Source organism: Silene latifolia, chromosome Y, assembly GCF_048544455.1.
Source record: "Silene latifolia isolate original U9 population chromosome Y, ASM4854445v1, whole genome shotgun sequence".
NCBI classification, from domain to species: Eukaryota; Viridiplantae; Streptophyta; class Magnoliopsida; order Caryophyllales; family Caryophyllaceae; genus Silene; species Silene latifolia.
In genome coordinates this window covers 171,804,622-171,826,803 of record NC_133538.1, presented here as the reverse complement: position 1 = coordinate 171,826,803, position 22,182 = coordinate 171,804,622, and the positions used below count along the sequence as shown (strand labels likewise).

Below are 22,182 nucleotides of genomic sequence, written 5' to 3'. Positions count from 1 at the left end.
GGACCGTGGTGGCTGGCGACGAGAAATACACCGAGAAAGGATGGTGTTGGTGCAGTGGTCAACTGTGTTGTTGGCTTTTCTTGAAAAAAATTCATTAATTTCTCTTGTACACCGACACATTCATTCATTTCTCTTAGTTACAGTTTTATTTTTTTTATTGAAATAAGAAGTGGTTGGTGGGTGGGGTTGGTTTTGTGTTATTTTCATATCTTGTTGGTTTAGTGTTATTTTCATATCCTGTTTGTTGTTCTAATTTTTTTATTTTTTGATGTTTTTTGTTTTTTAAAATAAGAAGTGGTTGGTGGGGTTCAATATTCACGTGAGTGTGTCATTGGTTTTGTGTTATTTTCAGATCTTCTTTGTTTCTAGTTTTTTTTTTTTTTTTTATGATTTCATATTTTAAATATCGTCTATTAAATGTAACTTTAATAGATGATATTTAAAATTATATTTTTCTCTTTTAAAGTTACACTTATTCCTATTAAAATTACACTTATCTCTATTAAAGTCACATTTTATTTATTAAAATTACAGTTTTTTCTGTTAAAGTTACAATTTTCTTTGTTAAACTTACAATTTCTTAAAGTTACATTTTTCTCTATTAAAGTTACACTTATCTCTATTAAAGTTACACGTATTAAAGTTACATTTTTCTCTGTTAAAGTTACATTTTTCTCTATTATTAAAGTTATACTTTTTTCCATTAAAGTTACACTTTTTTTTCTAGTAAAGTTACATTTTTATCTGTTAAAGTTACATTTTTCTCTATTATTAAAGTTACACTTTTCTCTATTAAAGTTTCACTTTTTTCTATTAAAGTTACATTTTTTCTTTGTTAAAGTTACATTTTTCTTTATTATTAAAGTTACACTTTTCTTCATTAAAATTATACTTTTTTCTATTAAAGTTACATTTTTTCTGTTAAAGTTACATTTTTCTCTATTATTAAAGTTACACTTTTATCCATTAAAATTACACTTATCTCCACTAAAGTTACACTTATCTCTATTAAGGTTACCTTCTCAATGACTAAAGTTATACTCTCAATGGACTAAAATTACACTCTTGAAGAACTAAAGTTACACTCTCAATGGACTAAAGTTACACTTTTAGATGGACTAAAGATACACTCTTAGTGGACTAAAGTTGCACTTTTACTATGGACTAAAAGATACACTCTCAATATTAAAATTACAATTTAATGGACTAAAATTACACTTTAATTGACTAAAGTTACATTTCTAAAAAACTAAAGTTACACTTATAAGTCACTCAATTTACAATGAGTTGTGTTAAAATTTGAAAATTTCAAAATAATATTTTCAAAATCACTCGAAAAATTAAAGTTATACTCGTAAAACACAAAATTTGTCGTAAACTTGCTTCAAATTTTAAAATTTCAAAATAATATCTGTCAAAACCGTTTTTTTTTTTGTTAAAGTTACACTTGTAAAACAGTAAAAGTGTCATAAAATTTTATAAACTTTTTCTCAAAAAAAAAAATTGTATAAACTTGAAAGCATAAGAATATTAAAGATAGTGTTAATTGTGTATAATAATCAATTAGTGAATGTATAATTAAAGCTAGAGAGAGAAAGTGGATTAATTAGTGTATAGGAAATTAATTAGTGTTAAGTTATTTTTTTGCTTTCAATCTCAACCATCTATAGTGGAAGATCTAAGGGATATGGTGAGGACTTAGGGATTCAAATACTTAGGTGGACTTATAAGAACTTGACTATATATATATATATATATATATATATATATATATATATATATATATATATATATATATATATATATATATATATATATATATATATATATATATAGAAGAAGGATCAAGTGAGTCCACCTTAAGTCATTAAGTCCATAAGTCCCATTTAGAGCCTTTAGATTGTGAGGATGAATGGCTAAGATTACACCAAAAAGAAACTTATAACATTATAATAATATGTAGACTAATTACCTCTCTCCTTAGGCTATTAGACTTACTGTTCATTCTGCATGTATGTTCCTCATCAGTCACTTGCACGTTATTCAACTTCCCTCCACTATCTCATACAACCTCCTCATAATTTCAAAAAACCGTCCTTCCTTATTCCTGTCTTTCATCTCACATTTCTTCATTTCTTTTCTATTCCTTACTGTTCCATTTCTCTTGCTTACCAAATACAACAATTCCATTTCTTTTCTATATTTTATCGCATTCAAACCCTTGTAGTTCCTATCTTTGTTTCTTTACCTCACTTTGAAGGTAATTCATTGATCATCCTTTATTCTTTTCTTTGTTTAAATTTTTTAATTTTGCAAATTATGCTTGAGTCGTAATTGTTATATTGCGTGTTTCAATTTTATTGCGTGTTTCAATTTATGTGATTTTATTGTGTGTTTGAATTTTTAATTAAATTCATAGTGTAAATCTGAATTGATGGGTAGTGTCAATGTATTTGTTAGGGTTTTAATTGAGCCTGTTTTTGGGGATTGTAAATGTGATGTAATTGGGACTGTGAATGTGAGGACAGCCCAAGTGTAAATGTGAACTAAAAAAAGTGTAAATGTGAACAAATAAAAAGTGTAAATGTGAGGATAGGAGAAGTGTAAATATTATCAAATAAAGTGTAAATCTGACTCAATTGGAAGTGTAAATGTGAAGATATTAAAAGTGTAAATGTGAGGATAGAGTAAGTGTAAACGTGAACACTAAAAATGTAAATCTGACTAAAATGGAACTGTAGATGTGAAGATAATGGAAGTGTAAATGTGAGTTTAGGAGAAGTGTAAATGTGAACAAATAAAGGGTAAATGTGAAGATAATGGAAGTGTAAATGTGAGGATAGGAGAAGTGTAAATATGAGGATAATGGAAGTGTAAATGTGAGGATAGGAGAAGTGTAAATGTGATAAAATAAAGTGTAAATCTGTCTAAACTGTTAGTGCAAATGTGAAGATAATGGAAGTGTAAATGTGAGGGTAGGAGAATTGTAAATGTGAACAAATAAAGGGTAAATCTGACTAAATTGGAAGTGTAAATGTGAAGATCTTTGGAAGTGTAAATGTGAGGATAGGAGAAGTGTAAATGTGAACAAATAAAGTGTAAATCTGACTAAAGTGGAAGTGTAAATGTGAGGATAACGGAAGTGTAAATGTGAGGATAGGAGAAGTGTAAATGTGATCAAATAAAGTGTAAATCTATCTAAACTGTTAGTGCAAATGTGAAGATAATGGAAGTGTAAATGTGAGGGTAGGAGAATTGTAAATGTGAACAAATAAAGGGTAAATCTGACTAAATTGGAAGTGTAAATGTGAAGATACCTGGAAGTGTAAATGTGAGGATAGGAGAAGTGTAAATGTGAACAAATAAAGTGTAAATCTGACTGAAGTGGAAGTGTAAATGTGAAGATACTGGAAGTGTAAATGTGAGTGTAGGAGAAGTGTAAATGTGAACAAATAAAAGTTAAATCTGACTAAATTGGAAGTGTAAATGTGAAGATACTGAAAGTGTAAATGTGAGTGTAGGAGAAGTGTAAATGTGAACAAATAAAGGGTAAATCTGACTAAATTGGAAGTGTAAATGTGAAGATACTGGAAGTGTAAATGTGAGGATAGAGTAAGTGTAAATGTGAACAAATAAAGGGTAAATCTGACTAAATTGGAAGTGTAAATGTGAAGATACTGGAAGTGTAAATGTGAGTGTAGGATAAGTGTAAATGTGAACAAATAAAGGGTAAATCTGACTAAATTGGAAGTGTAAATGTGAAGATCTTTGGAAGTGTAAATGTGAGGATAGAGTAAGTGTAAATGTGAACAAATAAAGGGTAAATCTGACTAAATTGGAAGTGTAAATGTGAAGATACTGGAAGTGTAAATGTGAGTGTAGGATAAGTGTAAATGTGAACAAATAAAGGGTAAATCTGACTAAATTGGAAGTGTAAATGTGAAGATACTGGAAGTGTAAATGTGAGGATAGAGTAAGTGTAAATGTAAATGTGTAGACTGTTATAGGTTGACTGATATTGTGCATTTCTTATGTACTTTTTGTTCCTGATTCAGATGGTATCTGATGGAGAAGTACCTGGAAGTGAAGAACAACCACAAGTTACCCCTACTGTTTCCGTTAAGTGTCGCCCCAACCGGCTTCACAAGCTTATTGGTAAGCTTAACATTGCCCAATGAGCCGCTGTACAGAGGATTGGATTTGGGGGCCTGCTTCATCTTAAACTCAGAACTTTCCCGCTTTCACATGTTCTGAATTTCTTGAGGCTTTTCAAACGATGGTTCTCATGTTTTCGGGCGTCGGAGTTGAAGGAGTTTATGGTTACTAAGTATGATGTCTATGACTGTTTCATGTTACCTGTTAGTGAGAGAGAGATGGAAATAGTACCTACTGGACATATGCATGGTGCTAAAGATGAAAAATATGTGCGCATAAAACAACTGTGGCGCAAAAAGTTCAAAGTGAAATCAAATTCTGATTCTATTCCTTTAGGAGACGTCTTCAATTACATTGAGTCAGAGCAATTCAAAGATGGAGGTGATGAATTTACGCGCTTTGTTTGTGCTTCTTAGCATTTCATCATTCCTTGCGCCGACATTGAACAACGACATTGAAATCAAACTTTTGAAAGTGGTTGAAGATGTGAGTGCCATACCGGAGTATGACTGGTGCTCGTATGTATTAGAATGTTTAGCTAATGCTGCAGCCGAGGCTCGCAGCGTGCAATCACATCTGCTTGGTTGTATCCCTTTCCTTATGATTACTTATTTTCAGCGGTATGATTACCGTGGCAAGAGTTCCCCAGATGGCCTTCCACTTATTCAGCATTGGGATCTGAAAATTCTATCGAATAGGTTAAAGGATGAGCTGGACGTGGGGCCACTGGGTCGACTAACTTTGTCGAAGGTGAAGTACCCGCGATGTCAAAACAAGACCCCTGATGAGAAGGACACTGATAATACGATGTTGGCTATAGCTGGCGCACCCAAGGCGCCATTGGCAAGCCCTACGCCTCTTCTGATTTCAACGTCGGGTACATCACCCGATAAGAATTTTATTCAGATTGAACTCCCTCCCAGTGTTGAAGATGACGATGAGTTGAAAGCTAGGGCTGTAGATGTAAGATTTATGTTATGAATGTTTAATTAATCGCATATTTTTTTTAATATATATATATATTGAGCAGGTATATTTTGTGTATCTAGACTCTTAAATCTTTTTTTGTTACCAACTGTAGGGTGTACACGAGCTGTACTTGAAGATTCAAAGGAATGTTGTGGCCTTCTATTCCTGGTATACGGATGCAGCTGCAATGCTTAAGAATTTAACAACATGTGCTTCTTCTTCAACAGATCTTGTTCCGTCACAAGCGACGCAAGCTTTTTTTGAAGGTGCAAAGGTGAAGGAATATGTTGAAGAAGTTGGAAATTTAGCTTCCCAAATGAAGAAGTATAATGATAACGCTCCCTCATTGTCAGATGTTGGCCAAGAAAAAAAAGCAGTGCCAAGAAAAAACAAAGGCAAGCAAGAAAAGAAAGACCAAGGTTCTTAAGTTCGAGTTTACGCCTACTGTAGAGCCTGTATCACTTGTAGAAGATTCTGATTTGGGTGATAAAGCAGGTGATGCGGCGATGTCACAGGTAATGGAGACCGCTGATTTCGACAACACCGCTGAACTTAACGAAGCCTGTCGACGAGAGGAAGAGGAATCCGGGCTAGATTTAACCGACGACTTGACTCAATTAACTGATCGGCAGATTCTAGAGAAAATTTATAGCCCGGATGAAGTTGAAGAAGCTTACACAAAGCCCTCATTGAACGAGGAGTAGGAAAGTTTGGTAGGGGAAGTGCCTGACACTAGTGGTGCCCCTGAGAAAGCTGAACATGTCGTTGAGAAGTGTAAGTCAGAAGCAACGAATAAGGTTGATGCGGATGTGGTAGGTCAGTCAACTGAAGATGGTTCATCTTCAGTTCAACTAAAATTTATTTCGACTGCTGATATTGAGAACACGCTGCAAGGTTTGACAGATATTGGTGATGGTGGTGGTGAAGCAACAGAGGGCTGCGTACAGAGAGGTGAGGATGAGATTGTGCAGGGTATGGATATGGAGCATGCTCAAGAACAGGGGCATGTTACTAGTGAAGGGGAGGTGTCTTATTCAAAAGTAGCGAACAAAATGGATGCGGATGTGGTAGCCCCGTCAATTGAAGATGGATCATCTTCATTTCAGTTGAAATTTATAGCGACAGCTGATATTGATAACGCGCTGAAAAAGTTGTCAAACAGCGGCGACAGTGAAGTGGCACAGGGTGGTGCACCGAGAGAACAGGAAGAGGTTGTGCAGGGAATGGATCTGGAGCCGTCTCAAGATCAGGGGACCCGCCGTGGGCCTGAATCAGTGGTGGTTGGACTAGTGACTGGCGTGGATGTGGATGTTAGCGGTGCACCGACAGTCCAGGAGGAGGCTGTGCAGGGCATGGACATGGAGCCGCCCCAAGACCAAGTGCCCTGCCGTGGGCCCGAACCACTCGTGGTTGGACTAGTGCTTGGTGAGCCTGTGGATGTTAGCGGTGCACCGGGAGTGGAACAGCCCGTTGACCGACGCCAAGTTAGTGGTACGAAAGCACCGGGTGGTGAGCCTTACGTTGTTTCGACCACAGTCCGTGAAGATGCATCGCAAGAAGGGTTAGAGATTGGTAGTGGCATGGTGAACGAGCAAGGTGAGGGCCCTACTGCACAACCCGGTTGTCCTGGTTCATTTCAGAATGATGACAAGCCCATGGATGTTGCAGAGGGAGCAGATAAGGTGGTTGTTGAAGCACCCTCCTCTGAGTTTAAGTTGCCGGAATTTCAGTGTACGTTTATATCTACTGCAGAGCTAGCTGAGGTATTTAAGGGGGTTCCAGGTGAGGATTTTGAAATGACTGATTTGGCAGGCCCTTCTGAACCAGCCGTTCCCGCGGATGGTCGGGAAATTTATGTCCCCCAGAGTAATATGGATCACCACCCTTTCCTATTTCATTCACCTGAGCCCTTATAATGCATGAAAGTGGTCCCTGAGAATCTGACTTGCACCATGGACTGTGGGGAACCCATGCCTGAGCAGGGCTTTGTTACTGTAGACCTGCAGCTGAATAAGAAATTATTTAGGGGTGTTTTTAAGGAAAGGAAATACGTCCTGGACTACGTATTTAACAAATCAGAAGCTTGGTTGAACGGGTGAGTCGATTAATTTCTATGTCAAACATATTAATACTTATATGTTGTCGTAACCATGTTCGGCTTATATAATTTTTTCTTTTTTTGTAGGGAAGAATTGGCAGTTTTTTCAGACTTCTTCTTCGTGTCACAGGAAGACATGTTAACCCTTGAACCTGGACAGGAAGTTATGAATTCTGTAATCGATTATTGGTACCTACTAATCAATAAGATGATGTATGACCAAACTGCACCAGTTGCATCCTCTCGTTGTTTCTTCGGGCTTAGTCACACCGTACTTGCCCTATCCTCACTCAATGCAATTTTTATAGTTCCAATTTAATTGTAACGTAAGTGTCTAAATTTAATAGCGCTGTCCCTCGTTTGAACAGAGCCTTGCACTGGATATTTGGAAAGCCAAGAAGAAAGGAATTGTTCTTGACAAAAAGGACGAAATCTGGGCTGGGTGGGATGCTTGGATTCAATCCTGTTTGTCTCCATTTCAACTTGGATCTGATATGGTAAGTGTAAATGTGACCTATTGTGAAGTGTAAATGTCATCACACCGAAAGTGTATATGTGATTTTCACAAAGTGTAAATGCCTGGATGTGATTAAGAAGAAAGTGTAAATGTCATGAAATATGAAGTGTAAATGTGATACATAGTGAAGTGTAAATGTCATGATGTATAGTGTAAATGTGATTATATAGAAAGTGTAAATGTGATGACATAGCGAGTGTAAAGGTTAGTAAATAGAAAGTGTAAATGTCAGCACATATAAAGTGTAAATGTGAATATATGTAAAGTGTAAATGTCATGACATATGAAGTGTAAACGTGAGATGTCGTGAGATATTGTGAATTGTAAATGTAATGAAATATGAAGTGTAAATGTGATACATAGTGAAGTGTAAATGCCATGATGTATAGTGGAAATGTGATTATATAGAAAGTGTAAATGTGATGACATAGGGAGTGTAAAGGTGACTAAATAGGAAGTGTAAATGTCAGCACATATAAAGTGTAAATGTGAATATATGGAAAGTGTAAATGTCATACATAGGAAGTGTAAATGTGAGATATAGTGAAGTGTAAAAGTTATGACACAGGGAGTGTAAAGGTGACTTAATATGAAGTGTAAATGTCATGACATATATAGTGTAAATGTGAATATATATGGAAAGTGTAAATGTCATGACACAGGGACTGTAAATGTGACGAATTATTGAAAGTGTAAATCTGAAATTTTTACTGAGTGTATCTTTTATGTCTTTGTTGTCACACCCGCCAGGTCTTCATCCCGATCTTATCTGGCAATAATGATCATTACAGCTGTGCATGCATAAACTTCGTTTCCGAGCAGATAGAGTATTTGGACAACCGTCGATACGACGATGATTTTGAGAAGCTTCCATATTTTGGAATTTCCCGTATTGCGGTAATAATTATAAATAGCATACCTTAATTTGTTCTTTAGTGTTAATGTAGTCTGGAATTGTAAACACTGTTTTTAAATTGACTTTTTTTTTAAATTCCTTTTACAGTGTGATTTAATGGGTGCGTATCTGGAGTCTAAAGCATTGTCAGAGGTTCAAAGGTTGTCGGGTTCAAATTTGTGAATGTCGAATTTAAATGGCAAGGTACGGGTTATTCTGCGTTTGATTGCGGGGTGTACATGATGATACACATGCTGCTTTTCAATGGGAAGCTATTTGACTGCGCCTTAGGTGAGAGGGACGTTCTGAACCTCGTCCGGGCTGAAGTGGTGTCGATTATTATCCTGAGTGACCATAACAAAGTGAGGGAGAGCGTTCGCTCAAGGATAACCCAATTCAGGGAAAAGTATGGTCAAGGTCTGAACCCGGTCTCCAATGTTGCACAGAAGCGGAGTCTGGACGATGAGGAAGAGATTAGGTACAATAACGCCCCCGTGTTGCAGTCCCACCCCCTAAACGCGTAGAAGGAAGCCCTGTGGTCAACCCTGTAGCCATACAGGAGGAAAGCAGCCCCGTTGTTGTTCAAGCGTCAGCGCAGTCGTCAAGCAGCCAACCTTTGTCAACCGTACGGAGCCGTCCCCGGGGCGGGGGGGATGGCTTGGGTTGCTCAATTGACTGTGGGGCTGCTGGTACGCAAACTCTTGTTGTCTCGACCTTCTTAAGGAACAATCAAAGCCTGGTCAGGGGTATTCGATCACGTCGAAAGCATGCGGTGGACTATTGCTTGTTAGACGACTACAACTTTGAAAATTCGTTAGTACCTGCCAGACTCTTATAACAGGGCCAATTAGTTACGATATTTAATTTGTAACTACTTCTCAATTTCTTACGATTATAGTGTGTTTTATTGCAGTGAATCAATCTCTTGGTACAGTAGGCATGCCGCGCTGCGCCGGTCCGACATCATGACCATGCTTCCTGAGGTTGTAATGTCGCCTGTTGTCATTGAGTTGTGGGCTGTTTTGCTGAACCATTTGGAATCTGCTGAACACTTACTTCCTAGGATGGCCTTCTTTAGGATACGTCATATGGTACACCCCCCCGCACAAAGCCTAAAAGTTATACATTAGTTCTTAATTTTATTATGTAGTCTCACTCACTCCTCTGAACAGGAATGTATCATGCAGCTTTTGGATATACGTGAAGGGCTCACGATCCTAATGACATCACCGATCGGTTTGTATCACATTTGGGATACCTTCATCCAGGATCGTGATAAAACTTTCAACCTGAATGCTGAGTTTATCTTCGTACCTGTCAACATTGGTGGGCACTTTGCATGCATGTGTATAAATTTTGGACAACAAACTGTTGATCTCCTTGACTACCAACATCATGCCAACTGGGATAAGTCTGAAATGTGCAATGTTACTCGCCAAGTGGCATCAGCTGTTAGTGATTATTTGGACGTCAGAATGGACAGGGGATATGAGATTACTAGCTTTCAGCATCGGCAAATCCCGTTCAGGCGCCAAACACCCCTTCCTAACATAACAGAATCATGGATTTTTACGTATGATGTATATCTTTGATGTACGAGGGTCAACCTTTTGAGCATCCAGACTTGGAGAGGAAGAGGAATCGATGGTACTTGGTAGTCGAGTTGGTGGCGACGCTTGTTCTAGCTAACATAAATGTCAACAGAGACATTTTTGAAGCAAAGTTGAATGGGTTTATCGCTGGAAAAGAAGATTTATGGGCCAAGTTACAAAAGAAGCGCAAAATTAAAAAATTTGTGTTGTCGAAAAAGTGAATAATTTGTGGACATATTTTTTTTAAATGTATTTTGTTTGGCAATCTTGAACTTAGAAAAGAATGTTTTGTCTTGTGGTTGGCAATGTTTGCAAGTGTAAGCTTTACAAATAATGAAGTGTAATGGTATATTACACTAATGAAGTGTAATGGTTGACTATTTTTTGGCATTTATAATCATAGTTTATTCAAAGTGTAAATGTGACTAAATTGCAAGTGTAATTGTTATCACACTTGTAATTTAGTGACATTTACAATTTAAGTGTAAATGTTAACACACTTAAAGTATAAATGTTAACACTTTGTCGTGTCAACTTTATCATGCGAAAGTGTGAATGTAAACACACCTTTGAAATTAAATTGAATGCGGTGTAAATGTGGTGACATGGGAAGTGTAAATTTGGTGACTGGCCCAAGTGTAAATGTGAACAAAAAAAAAGTGTAAATAAGAACAAATAGGAAGTGTAAATTTGAATATAGGAGAAGTGTAAATGTGAACAAATAAAGTGTAAAACTGACTAAATTGGAAGTGTAAATGTGAAGATATTATAAGTGTAAATGTAAGGATATAGTATGTGTAAATGTGAAGTTATTCTTGGAAGTGTAAATGTCTTTGACATGGGAAGTGTAAATGTTAACACCAGTTATTTGAAAATAAGTGTAACTGTTACTTGAAATAACATAAGTAATCCAAAATAAGTTCAAGTAACACAATGTTTGGCTATCTAATAAAACAGAGAGATTTTGGTCTTATGACAGTGTAACTCTAACGTTGGTGTTACTAAAAGTTACACCAACTGCGATTCAAAGTTACGTTGCCATGAGACCAATTCCTTATCGCCCGCTCCAGTTATAGCACATCAAAGTTTTAAGTTACACACTCAAAATATATAGAGCAACACTTGTCGGTGATCCGACGTCTATTCTTGTTTCGACTCCAGCTCTTCCTCCTCCTCTCCTTCATCCTCTTGGTTGAGACGACCCTTCGCACAATGGCGTGTGTCTGAGAAGGGGTTAGGGCAGTTTCTCTTGTCGTGATTTGTCATTCTCTTGCAATTCTTACACTTACGTTTGGGTTTCCTAGCCAACACCATTGCTTTTGTTTTGGTGACAAACAATCTTTTCCGGTCCCCTTGTTTTTCGAATTCTTTGGTGGCAATATCGTCACTATCTCACATGCCGTACAATTCAGAAATTTCTCCATTTGTTGATTTTTATTCAACACTTCCCCTAATGGTGACATGGACTGTTTAAATGATCTAATTACAGCGGAAAAGCTGTCAACATCAGCTATTCCTTTGTCTCGAAGGAGCCCTACAGCTTCATGAACTTCTGACCACATTATTGACATTGCAATTTGTTTTTCATCGATGACTTGCATGTTTTCTGTTCCTTCACCATTAGTATTGAAAATCCTTAATCGGAGATACTCTTTCATCCATCTATTCAGAACATAATCTTCTGGTATAGTCTTTATCCCACTTGCTGAAAAAATCCATATTATATGGCGGCATAGGATTCCGGTTCTTTCAAACATCGTACAACTACAGCTTGCTTTACGTGTACCTGTGTCATCAGATAAAGCTAGCATGTAAGTGTGAACGTTAAAAATAGTGTCACTGATGTAAAGTGTAAATGTATTGAATTGTAAAGTGTAAATGCTAAGTAATTAGAAGTGTAAATGTAATCTAATAGGAAGTGTAAATGTTAAGGTATTAGAAGTGTAAATGTTAAGTTATAGGGATTTGAATGTGTAAATGTCATGATGTAAAGTGTAAATGTCATGAAATGTAGTGTAAATGTCAATAAGTGGAAAAGTGTAAATGTTAAGGTATAGGAAGTGTAAATGTTAAGGTATTAGAAGTGTAAAAAGGTATAGGAAGTGTAAATGTCATATGATGTAAAGTGTAAATGTCATCAATTGTAAAGTGTAAATGCGAAGTAATTAGAAGTGTAAATGTAAACTAATAGGAAGTGTAAATGTTAAGGTATTAGAAGTGTAAATGTTAAGTTTAAGGGATTTGAATGTGTAAATGTCATATGATGTAAAGTGTAAATGTCAGGAAATGTAGTGTGTAAATGCTAAGTAATTAGAAGTGTAAATGTTAAGGTATTAGAAGTGTAAATGTTAAGTTATAGGGATTTAAATGTGTAAATGTCATATGATGTAAAGTGTAAATGTCATGAAATGTAGTGTAAATGTCAATAAGTGGAAAAGTGTAAATGTTAAGGTATAGGAAGTGTAAATGTCATATGATGTAAAGTGTAAATGTCATCAATTGTAAAGTGTAAATGTTAAGTTATTAGAAGTGTAAATGCAAACTAATAGGAAGTGTAAATGTAAACTAATAGGAAGTGTAAATGTTAAGTTATTAGAAGTGTAAATGTTAAGTTATAGGAATTTAAATGAGATAAAAATAGAAAGTGTAAATGTCATAGGAAGTGTAAATTACCTGGACTGTACGCAACTTCAAAATTCTTCTTTCTGGTTGAATCTTTGACAGTAGTTACCTCTAACTCGCCTCTCTCAGTAAAACCTCCTGTTCTACATGTATCAATTGAGAAGATGGCTTCTTGTTTGAATTTGTGGAAAGCTGAATAGGTGTACACCTTTGCAGCATGAATCTCTAATGCCAGATGTGTTGACGCCGTTGCGGACGAGTGCTTATCCATGTTGTCAAGCTGCTTCTGTGTATGTCTTTGTTGGTCCATAGCACTCTCGAAACGCATCCAAAACTCAACCAATGTTCCTGACTTGTGCTCAAACCTCTTGAAAAAGCTATTTTCGCTCTCAGATCTTTGAGTTGTCTTCATAATCGAAGCCATCCTCAAGTCTCTGCAATGCGCCATCGCCCAATGTCCCCTTATAGCATATGTATCTGCAAACCAATCATTTACGCCAACACCATGATCTTGAATTATTTGCTCCCAGATACCATCAAATTCTGCTGCCTCAAGCTCATCGTCCCATATAATGTCATTAATTTTACAGATGAACTCATTATAATCGCTTCTCGAGATGCCAAACTTAATTGGCATTTTGTTTATTATATGCCACATACAGAACCGATGGCGCGCTGTCTTGAAAACAAGAGGGACATATTTGATAATACCTGGGTCCTGATCTGTAATTATGTAATCGGGTTCCTTACCCCCCCATTGCTTGTAAAAACCGGCTGAAAACCCAATTAAACGACTCATAATCTTCCCTTGCAACTAGAGCCCCACAGAACGTCACAGATCGTTTATGGTGGTCAACACCTGTGAATGGTGCATGTGAATACCATAGAATACTTATTGGTGGAGTAAGTTGGGTCGAATGACACCGCATCACCAAAAATTTTGTAATTATCTCGGGCGGTACCGTCCGCCCATATGGCCCTACGTAGGCTGCCATCATCGTCAAGGTCATAGTCAAAGTAGAAACCTATTCTTGTTTCAGTCATTTCCTTGAAATGGTCAACAAACAACTGACCATCCCGTTGGTGAATGAAACATTTAACATCCTTATGGAAGTTCTTAAAATCATTTAAGCTTGCTCCAATGTTTTCGTATCCATTCACTTGTTCTTTGCAGATTCTGTATGTTTTTGTTGCTCCTATCTTCACCGCCAATCAATCATTAATGATACGTCATATAAATATAACATGAATGGAATTATTTATTTAGTATAGAGAGTGATTATGTATTACAAACCCTTGAGTTTGAAACGATTATCATCTTGTGATAATCTGTTATGTTACGCGATAATTTCTGGAACTCTCTGTCCTTGAGTGAGATAAGCTCGTGATTGTGACCCTCGTGGAACCGATCAATTAATAAAAGACCATTCTTCATATATAGTCGTATCCTCGCTATACACCCCACTCTAGTGACCCTGAATATCCTTTGTGACTTCTCCCCATCCAGTCCGTCATCCTGATCTTTTCTGGGCGTCTTGTGAGCGAAACCTTCTCGATTGCAGACGACGAGCTTTGACTTGATCTCACCGCCACGCCATTTTTTTGTTGTGTACCTACGGACATCAAACCCACAAGCAATGGTGTATATCTTATAAAAAGTCACCGCATCCTCAACCCCTCCAAACTCCTGGCCGATGTACGGTGTAAAGACTGTAAACCTCTTCTCCACCTCCCTACACAGCTCCTGCCTGTCAGGTTGAACCCCATTCTGTTTTACCAAGTCTGTAAATGTGCACAGAGTGTAAGTGTAAATGTAAATGTCCTCAGATATGAAGTGTAAATGTGCTGTTCTGAAAGTGTAAATGTCATCAAAAGTGTAAATGTCAAAACTATAGTAAAAGTAAACATCCAAAAGTGTAAGTGTAAATGTCAGTAGAAACGAAGTGTAAATGTGCTGTTCTGAAAGTGTAAATGTCAGCAAAAGTGTAAATGTCAAAACTATAGTAAAAGTAAACATCCAAAAGTGTAAGTGTAAATGTCAGTAGAAACGAAGTGTAAATGTGCTGTTCTGAAAGTGTAAATGTCAGCAAAAGTGTAAATGTCAGCAGAAATGCAGTGTAAATGTGTTGCTTTATAAGTGTAAATGTCAACAAAAGTGTAAATGTTTTCAGAATGCTAACTCAAATTAAAACTATAATATTAACAATTAAAAGGTGACTATAACAATTAAAAAGTGTAAATGTAAAACTATAGCAAAAAGAGTAAACATCCAAATGTGTAGCAGAAACGAAGTGTAAATGTGATGCTTTAAAAGTGTAAATGTCAATAAAAGTGTAGATGTTGTCAGAATGCTAACTCACATAAAAAATATAACAATAAAAATGCAAAGGTGACTATAATAATAAAAAAGTGTAAATTTAAAAGTACAGGAAAAGTGTAAACGTGAGCGATATCTGATGTAAATGTGAGGCTTTAAAAGTGTAAATGTCAACAAAAGTGTAAATGTTGTCAGAATGCTAACTCACATAAAAAATATAACAATTAAAAAGTGTAAATTTAAAACTATAGCAAAAAGAGTAAACATCCAAATGTGTAGGAGAAAGGAAGTGTAAATGTGATTGTCTGAAAGTGTAAATGTCAACAAAAGTGTAAAAGTACACCAAAAGTGTAAATGTGAGCAGGAATGCAGTGTAAATGTGATGCTTTAAAAGTGTAAATGTCAACAAAAGTGTAAATGTTGTCAGAATGCCAACTCACATAAAAAAATATAACAATAAAAATGCAAAGGTGACTATAACAATAAAAAAGTGTAAATTTAAAAGTACAGGAAAAGTGTAAACGTGAGCAGTAATGCAGTGTAAATGTGAGGCTTTAAAAGTGTAAATGTCAACAAAAGTGTAAATGTTGTCAGAATGCTAACTCACATAAAAAAAATATAACAAATAAAAAGTGTAAATGTAAAACTATAGCAAAAATGTTCATGTAAATGTTGTCAGAATGCATTCATGCTAATCCAAACTCAAATTAATGAAAACCCAGCATGAAGATTTACTTCTAACAATCTTCATTTCAAACCCAGTAACAAATAATCAAAACAAGAATGAACAAATTCGATGACATGCAAAACTGTAATGATTACCTTCATCCTTCCTATTCAACTGAAAAATATGAAAACGTGACTGAAAACAATGAATAAAATAAAGAAATACCATTGATGTCATCTATTATTTGCATGTTTACGCTGGTTTGGAGGATTTAGAGAGAACTTTAGCTTCGTTTTGAGATGAAAGCACCCAGTTTTAGAGAGAAGAAAGAAAGAAACAGGTTGGAATAATTAAGTGTGTTCAGGAAGGAAGAATGTGGGAAGTGGAAACATAGTACAAAGGATATATGCTTTTGTCCGCAGGAAATGATCATTGGTAAGGACAATTGGCAGGAATTGTTGTCCTCTTTCATAGCCAAGCTTTTCCCTTTTTTTTTGGCCTACATTTTGTAAAAAATCTCCACCATAGATGTTGTCCATCTAAGGGTCCTTATAAGGACTTAAGGACTCAAATGAGGTAAGGGACTCATTAGATCTCCTCTCTCTCTCTCTCTCTCTCTCTCTCTCTATCTATCTATCTATATATCTATATATATAAATATATATATATATATATATATATATATATATATATATATAGGGGCGGGTTCAGGTACGAACTAGCTTATCGTACGAACCGTACGAACCATCTAAAAAGGAAAGTTAAAGCGCGGTAATAAAACTCACCCTCACCTAAAAACTCATCCCAACAACAAAAAAAAATTTGATCGAAGAAACGCGATCTCCATTGCTTCAAATCATCCTACTTTCCGCCATTATTGTTCTTGTCCTATGCGAATCTAAGAGGTAAGTTTTTACTCAGATTAGGGTTTACAAAATTTAAATCGTAAATTAGGGTTTGAACAAATTGAAATTCTTAAAATTAGGGTTTACCAATTTTAATCGTATTTTGAGATTTTGATGGTAATTTAGTTTGTGTTTTGATACTATTTTTAGGATGGTTATAATTTCATCATCTTCTCTTGATTAGGTATGAATTATTGTTGTAAATACATTTTTGGGAACTATTTTTTCAATTAAATTTGGGATCCATTTCTGAAATTGCTTAAGGTGTTGTAAGTGATAACGGAAAAGAGGATGAATCAATGACAGAAGAAGTTATAGGTACACATTACTGTTTTTTCTTATTGCGGAATGTCAGATACATGTATCTACTAAACTGAAGTAGTGTATCTAGGATCACAAAGATGTGTACCTCTGTATAATTTTTCTAGCTGTGGATAATTTTTCTGACTGTTTTTGTATTTTTTTGGGTGGTTTAATGAGGGTCACAAGATATATCTCTGACAGAATAAAATTCTTAGCCAAAGATACATCTCTGGCTGTTAGATACATCATTCCAGCTATTTTGAAAAAAAAATGTATCTGGCTAGCTAAAACAGTGTATCTGGCTAGCTAAAATAGTGTACCTAATGTGGCTTGGGTGGGAAAATCTGTGCTCCGTATGTGATAAATACTCATCGATTATGATTTTGTGCAAGTAGAGCGATATTGCAAAAAATTAAGCTAGTATAGCATTTGAAAATTTTTGGATGAATGTTTAGCAGTTTGAAAATCGAAAACTTCTTTCTCTCTGCACAAATTGTTGATGTATAGTGACATATGAATTATTGTATCTAATTTGAATGAGATGTGTACCTGTGCAGATAGTATACCTGCTACTAATGTCCATGCCTCGGATATCTTGGTTGTACTTCCCTTGACGGATGCAACAGTGCACGCAAAAATGTAGCGAAAGCATGTATCTAATATCATAGTAATGTGTACCTATGGACTATATTTTTGCTTGATTTTGGTACTTTGGAACATAATGCGTTTCCCCTTTTGTGTGTCATTTCCTGTGCAGACAGTATAGTTTCTTCTAATGGTTATGCTCTAATGAACAATGATATACCTCCAATGATTCCATTGACTAATGCACCAGGTAAAAAAATTGTGGTTTGTTCATTTACAAGGTTTGATTTAACTAATATAATGTACTTCCCTTAAAAATAACAACCTTTTGGTTAAATTGTCTTGTAGAAACCCCACAAGTTGGTTCTGAAAACACAATTTTTGGATTCCCAAGCTGTCCAGAAGATCTAAAACCAATCAACGGTATGATGTTTTCAAATTTGGAAGATGGAATAGATTTTTACAACAAATACGCAAAAGTTTGTGGGTTTATTCCAAGGTTAGATTCAACAAAATTGGTTAATGGGATTGTTACACACAAGCGTTGTGTGTGTAATAAAGAAGGCAAAAGTAGGAACAAGGGGACTAAAAGAAAGAGGACTGTTACGAGAACAGGATGTGAAGCTAAGGTTAGTTTTAAGAGAATTGACACCGGTGAATACCAAATTTATGATTTTGTTGAGGTACACACACGCAATGGTTACCCACTACAATGGTTCATATGAAACCATCTAGGAATTTGAATCTCTTTCACAAGAAAATGATCATGGATAATTCAAGGGTAAATCATGGTCAAGTGGATTCCTTTAGAATGTTTAGGGAATATGTAAAAGGGTACAAAAATGTTGGGGCTTCTTTAGAAGATTTCAAAAACTTTTCAAGGGATGTTAAGAAATATATCAAGGAATATGATCTTTGAGATGTTATTGGAAACTTTCATGCAAAAAAAGGCTATGTCTCCATCATTTTATTTCGACTTTGAGGTGGATGATGAAAAAAGACTAAGTAAGGTTTTTTGGGCAGATCCAATCTCAATTAAAAACTATGCCCTTTTTGGGGAAGCCGTCTCTTTTGATGCTACTTATAACTTCAATGAGTATAAAATGTTGTTTTGTCCGTTCCTTTGGTGTGGACAACCATAAAAGATGCGTCACTTTTGCGGGTGGTTTGTTAAGAAAGGAAGATGGAGAATCATTTACCTGGTTATTTGAGAATTTTGTGAAGGCTATGGGTGATTTCAATCCTACTACAATTATAACTGACCAATGCAAAGGCATCAATCAAGCTGTAAAAGATGTGTTTGGTGACAAAACACAACACCGATTATGCATGTGGCATATAATGAAAAAGTTGCCAGACAAAGTCGGGCCGACAATTTGCCAAAACACAAACTTTTTGAAGGAAATAAATTCTATTGTTTGGGATGGAGAGATTGATACACAAGAATTCGAATTGAGATGGAAATCAATCCTTTCTTCGTATGAGCTTTCTGATCATGAGTGGCTGAAGTCAATGTTTGACATTCGTTCAAGTTGGATTCTTGCCTACTTCAGAGACATATATCTTGGTGGGATTATGCGCACAACATCAAGGTCAGAATCTGAAAATAGCTTCTTTGGAAATTTCACAAACCCGCACCTCACTCTTGTTGAGTTTTGGATGCGTTTCCAATCGGCTATGGATGCGCAGCATTGGAAATATGCTAAGGTGACTGCCGATGATAAGAACTCTTCTCCAAAATTATCAACACCTCTCCTTCTAGAAAAAAAAAACCTCTGAATTTTACACCACCACTGTTTTTTATCAATTTCAAGAAGAACTCCAAGCTGCGTGTTTTACTTGTGGTCTTTCACCGAGGACAACTGAAGACAACAATGAGCATATTTCAATAATGGTCCGCGAGAAAGACAAGGTATACACAGTTGATTTAACTGGTAATAAATTTTCTTGTTCATGTAAGATGTTTGAAAGGATTGGGTTACTTTGTAAGCATGTTCTGTGGGTGTTAAAAGATAGAGGGTTTGATGATATCCCTACGGAGTATCTATTAGACAGATGGGGCAAATATGCAACTTGTCGTCCCATTTTTAATGTTGTTGGGACAACCCTCCTAGCTGATTGTATGTCAATAGAAAACCACCAAAGTAAGATAAGTGAATTGTGGTCGGAAGTATTTACTTGATTTCGCTTGTTGAAGATAATGAGGAACTTGGTGATGAGCTGCTTGAACTTCTTCGCGCTTTCAACGAGAAATTGATGATTTCAGTTAAGCGTGGGAAGTCAAAAAACAAGAAAGCTGAAATTGAGATGCTTATTGGCTCGAAAATACCGTCTGAAGTTAGTGTTCTACCACCAAAAAAGTGTAAGAATAAGGGATCAGGAAGACGGATTACTTCAAACAAGGAAAAGGCAGTACAAGAAAATGCAAAGCCCTTGAGGAAATATCGTGCTTGCGGTGAAATGACTCATCATGATAGTAGGAATTGCCCAAGTCGAGCCACTCAAAAGTGAGTCCAGTTTGATTTCAGCTAGAAAAAGTTTAAGTTGTATTAAGTATTCTAAAAACTTTCTAGTATGTAAAGACTTCTAAGAAGTATGTTGTATTTGACTTTAAATAGTGGTCTTTCTAGTAAGTAAAGACTTCTAAGAAGTATGTTTAATTAACGCATCATGATAGTAAGAATTGCCCAAGTCGCGAAGTGTTATTTGGTTGTCTAATGTCTCACATTTACTGTTCAAACACTTTGCTTCTCTATTATTATACTAACTTTTATTGTGTACCCTCAAAAGTCGAGGTATGACACACATAATTAAAAATAAAATATAAATACAAATTGAAGATTAAGTTCTTTATTTTAAAAAATTGATGAAACAATGGGAATAGTGAATTGGTGTAGTTTTTCTCGTATCTGAAACCGTCATTCACAGGACCCATCTGAAACCGTCATTCACTTGGAATTAAATGAAGAAAAGTGAATTGGTGTAGTTTCAATTCTTTTTGGATTAAACCGTCATTTACACATTTCTAGACATTTCATCTGCCTTAATTATTTACCACACATTTACACAATTCTAGACATTTCTAGACATCGTGACAAGTGCCATGAATGTGGTTATTTACAACGTTTCACACCAAACATTCATTCGTCATTTACACTCTATGCATTGCATCTGCCTTAATTATTTCTATATAAATAGGTTTTACAATCTCTTTGTTTCAAAAAACTTCAAACTTAATCCATACTGAATTCCCTCTCAACTATTATGTCTTCTAATAATTCATCTGATGCATCTGATGCATCCTATGAATCTGATGCATCCTATGAATCGATATAGAATCCTTTGATTGAGAAAGTTTGGACGCCATTCCGAAATATCGTACGTCAAACCTGTGATGTGTATTCTTTATAATTTGCCAAGCACACGAGATGGGTTTGGAAAGGAAACTCTCTCATATGATCTTGTGATTAGTAGAAATTATTAAAGTCTTTGGATTAAATTTAGTTCAAGCTATCCACCCGGCTATTGCGATAATGGGTCGTTCAAGGGACATGCAATGATTGAGTTTGGAGCGGGAGATGAGCGCAAATGCTTCCTTCAAGCTCGCAAACCGGAGAGCGCTTTTCTAATAATGAAGCTTCGAGGTGGTGGTTTGAAAACGTTAAACCTCCGTCAGGACCATATTTATGGGTTGCTAATAGAGATGATTTGGGACTGGTCGCATATTTGTATGCGAAGGGGCCTTCCTTTGAGTTCGGGACAATTCCGCTTGCATGGGAAAACGATCCGGTGGATTGGGTTGAAGGTGATAATGATGTTTTCAGTGATATTCGTTTTGAAATCCGCAATTACTTTCCGGATTATTAATTTGTACTGTACTTTTTATAATGTTGGTTATATTTTATTAACTTCAAAGATCGGCTACAATCCACATTTTGAATAATAAGTAGATTAAATTGAGTCTTGGATTTGGTACGGCCAAGTCAGAATTTGGGTAAAATTGGATTGTAGAATTTCCGTTCGCTTTGTCGGGTACCAATTGTTAATAGAATTAAGAACTTAGTATTATTATAAGTCCGAAACTATTGATGAATATGTAAGTTGTTTATTCAATTCTTATATCTTGATTTCTTGTATTATTATTATTCTTGGATTTCATAATAGTTATTGTTAATCAATGTTTTAAAGCGAGTTCGAGTTTCTCTTTGTCAAGGTGCACATGAATATTAACCCATATGGCCTTATGTATCATCCATTTGTTGCAATATCGGTTCTATATAGCGAAGAGGTTTTAGCCTAGTGATCTCAACAGAGGTATCATGATTCATGACAACACATGGGTTCAAATCCCCCTCATATATTGCCGATGATTTGTGTTTTCAATATAGTGATAGGAATTCAGGATGCATGCATACGCTTCCTTAACCGGTGCATACTTGGATTCAATTACAGCCGAGTTTCTTCTCGGTTTGATTTGTGAATAAGAGTAATCAATGTGATAAGAATATTAGGAGTTTCCACACTTTAAACTGAATAAGAGTAACATCCACATTTTGT

The 22,182-nt window shown here is 35.8% G+C and overlaps 3 protein-coding genes and 1 long non-coding RNA gene across 4 annotated transcripts; 2 read left to right on the top strand and 2 right to left on the bottom strand.

The window, feature by feature from the left end:
* The first annotated feature begins 7,614 nt into the window (after positions 1–7,614).
* LOC141633641 (uncharacterized) lies at positions 7,615–8,776 on the top strand. Its single transcript, XR_012538422.1, has 3 exons — positions 7,615–7,719; positions 8,490–8,636; positions 8,743–8,776. It is a non-coding gene; the product is annotated as an uncharacterized LOC141633641 (long non-coding RNA).
* A 2,712-nt stretch (positions 8,777–11,488) lies between these two features.
* On the bottom strand, positions 11,489–13,485 carry LOC141629420 (protein FAR1-RELATED SEQUENCE 9-like). The gene is made up of 2 exons (XM_074442426.1): positions 12,900–13,485; positions 11,489–12,030 (listed from the first exon to the last, which is right to left on the bottom strand). Exons 1-2 carry the CDS (start codon positions 13,483–13,485, stop codon positions 11,489–11,491), a joined length of 1,128 nt encoding a protein of 375 aa, XP_074298527.1.
* A 109-nt stretch (positions 13,486–13,594) lies between these two features.
* LOC141629419 (protein FAR1-RELATED SEQUENCE 5-like) lies at positions 13,595–17,706 on the bottom strand. Its single transcript, XM_074442424.1, has 4 exons — positions 17,607–17,706; positions 14,143–14,630; positions 13,811–14,048; positions 13,595–13,707 (listed from the first exon to the last, which is right to left on the bottom strand). The coding sequence occupies exons 1-4, from the start codon at positions 17,704–17,706 to the stop codon at positions 13,595–13,597; spliced, it is 939 nt and encodes a 312-aa protein (XP_074298525.1).
* A 4-nt stretch (positions 17,707–17,710) lies between these two features.
* LOC141629418 (uncharacterized) lies at positions 17,711–20,136 on the top strand. Its single transcript, XM_074442423.1, has 6 exons — positions 17,711–17,714; positions 17,798–17,875; positions 17,974–18,254; positions 18,850–19,332; positions 19,586–19,745; positions 19,823–20,136. The coding sequence occupies exons 1-6, from the start codon at positions 17,711–17,713 to the stop codon at positions 20,134–20,136; spliced, it is 1,320 nt and encodes a 439-aa protein (XP_074298524.1).
* Positions 20,137–22,182: the final 2,046 nt, after the last annotated feature.

Coding starts and splice junctions, on each gene's coding strand:
- LOC141629419 (XM_074442424.1), bottom strand. CDS start 17,706: ATGATATTAGATACATGCTTTCGCTACATTTTTGCGTGCACTGTTGCA. Junction 14,049..14,142: donor TAATCGTTTCAAACTCAAGG/GTTTGTAATACA, acceptor TTGGCGGTGAAG/ATAGGAGCAACAAAAACATA. Junction 13,708..13,810: donor TAGGGCCATATGGGCGGACG/GTACCGCCCGAG, acceptor CACCATTCACAG/GTGTTGACCACCATAAACGA.
- LOC141629418 (XM_074442423.1), top strand. Junction 18,255..18,849: donor GAACAGGATGTGAAGCTAAG/GTTAGTTTTAAG, acceptor AATTTTGTGAAG/GCTATGGGTGATTTCAATCC. Junction 19,333..19,585: donor AGCATTGGAAATATGCTAAG/GTGACTGCCGAT, acceptor TGTTCATGTAAG/ATGTTTGAAAGGATTGGGTT.
- LOC141629420 (XM_074442426.1), bottom strand. CDS start 13,485: ATGCCAATTAAGTTTGGCATCTCGAGAAGCGATTATAATGAGTTCATC. Junction 12,031..12,899: donor TGAAGTTGCGTACAGTCCAG/GTAATTTACACT, acceptor CTTACATGCTAG/CTTTATCTGATGACACAGGT.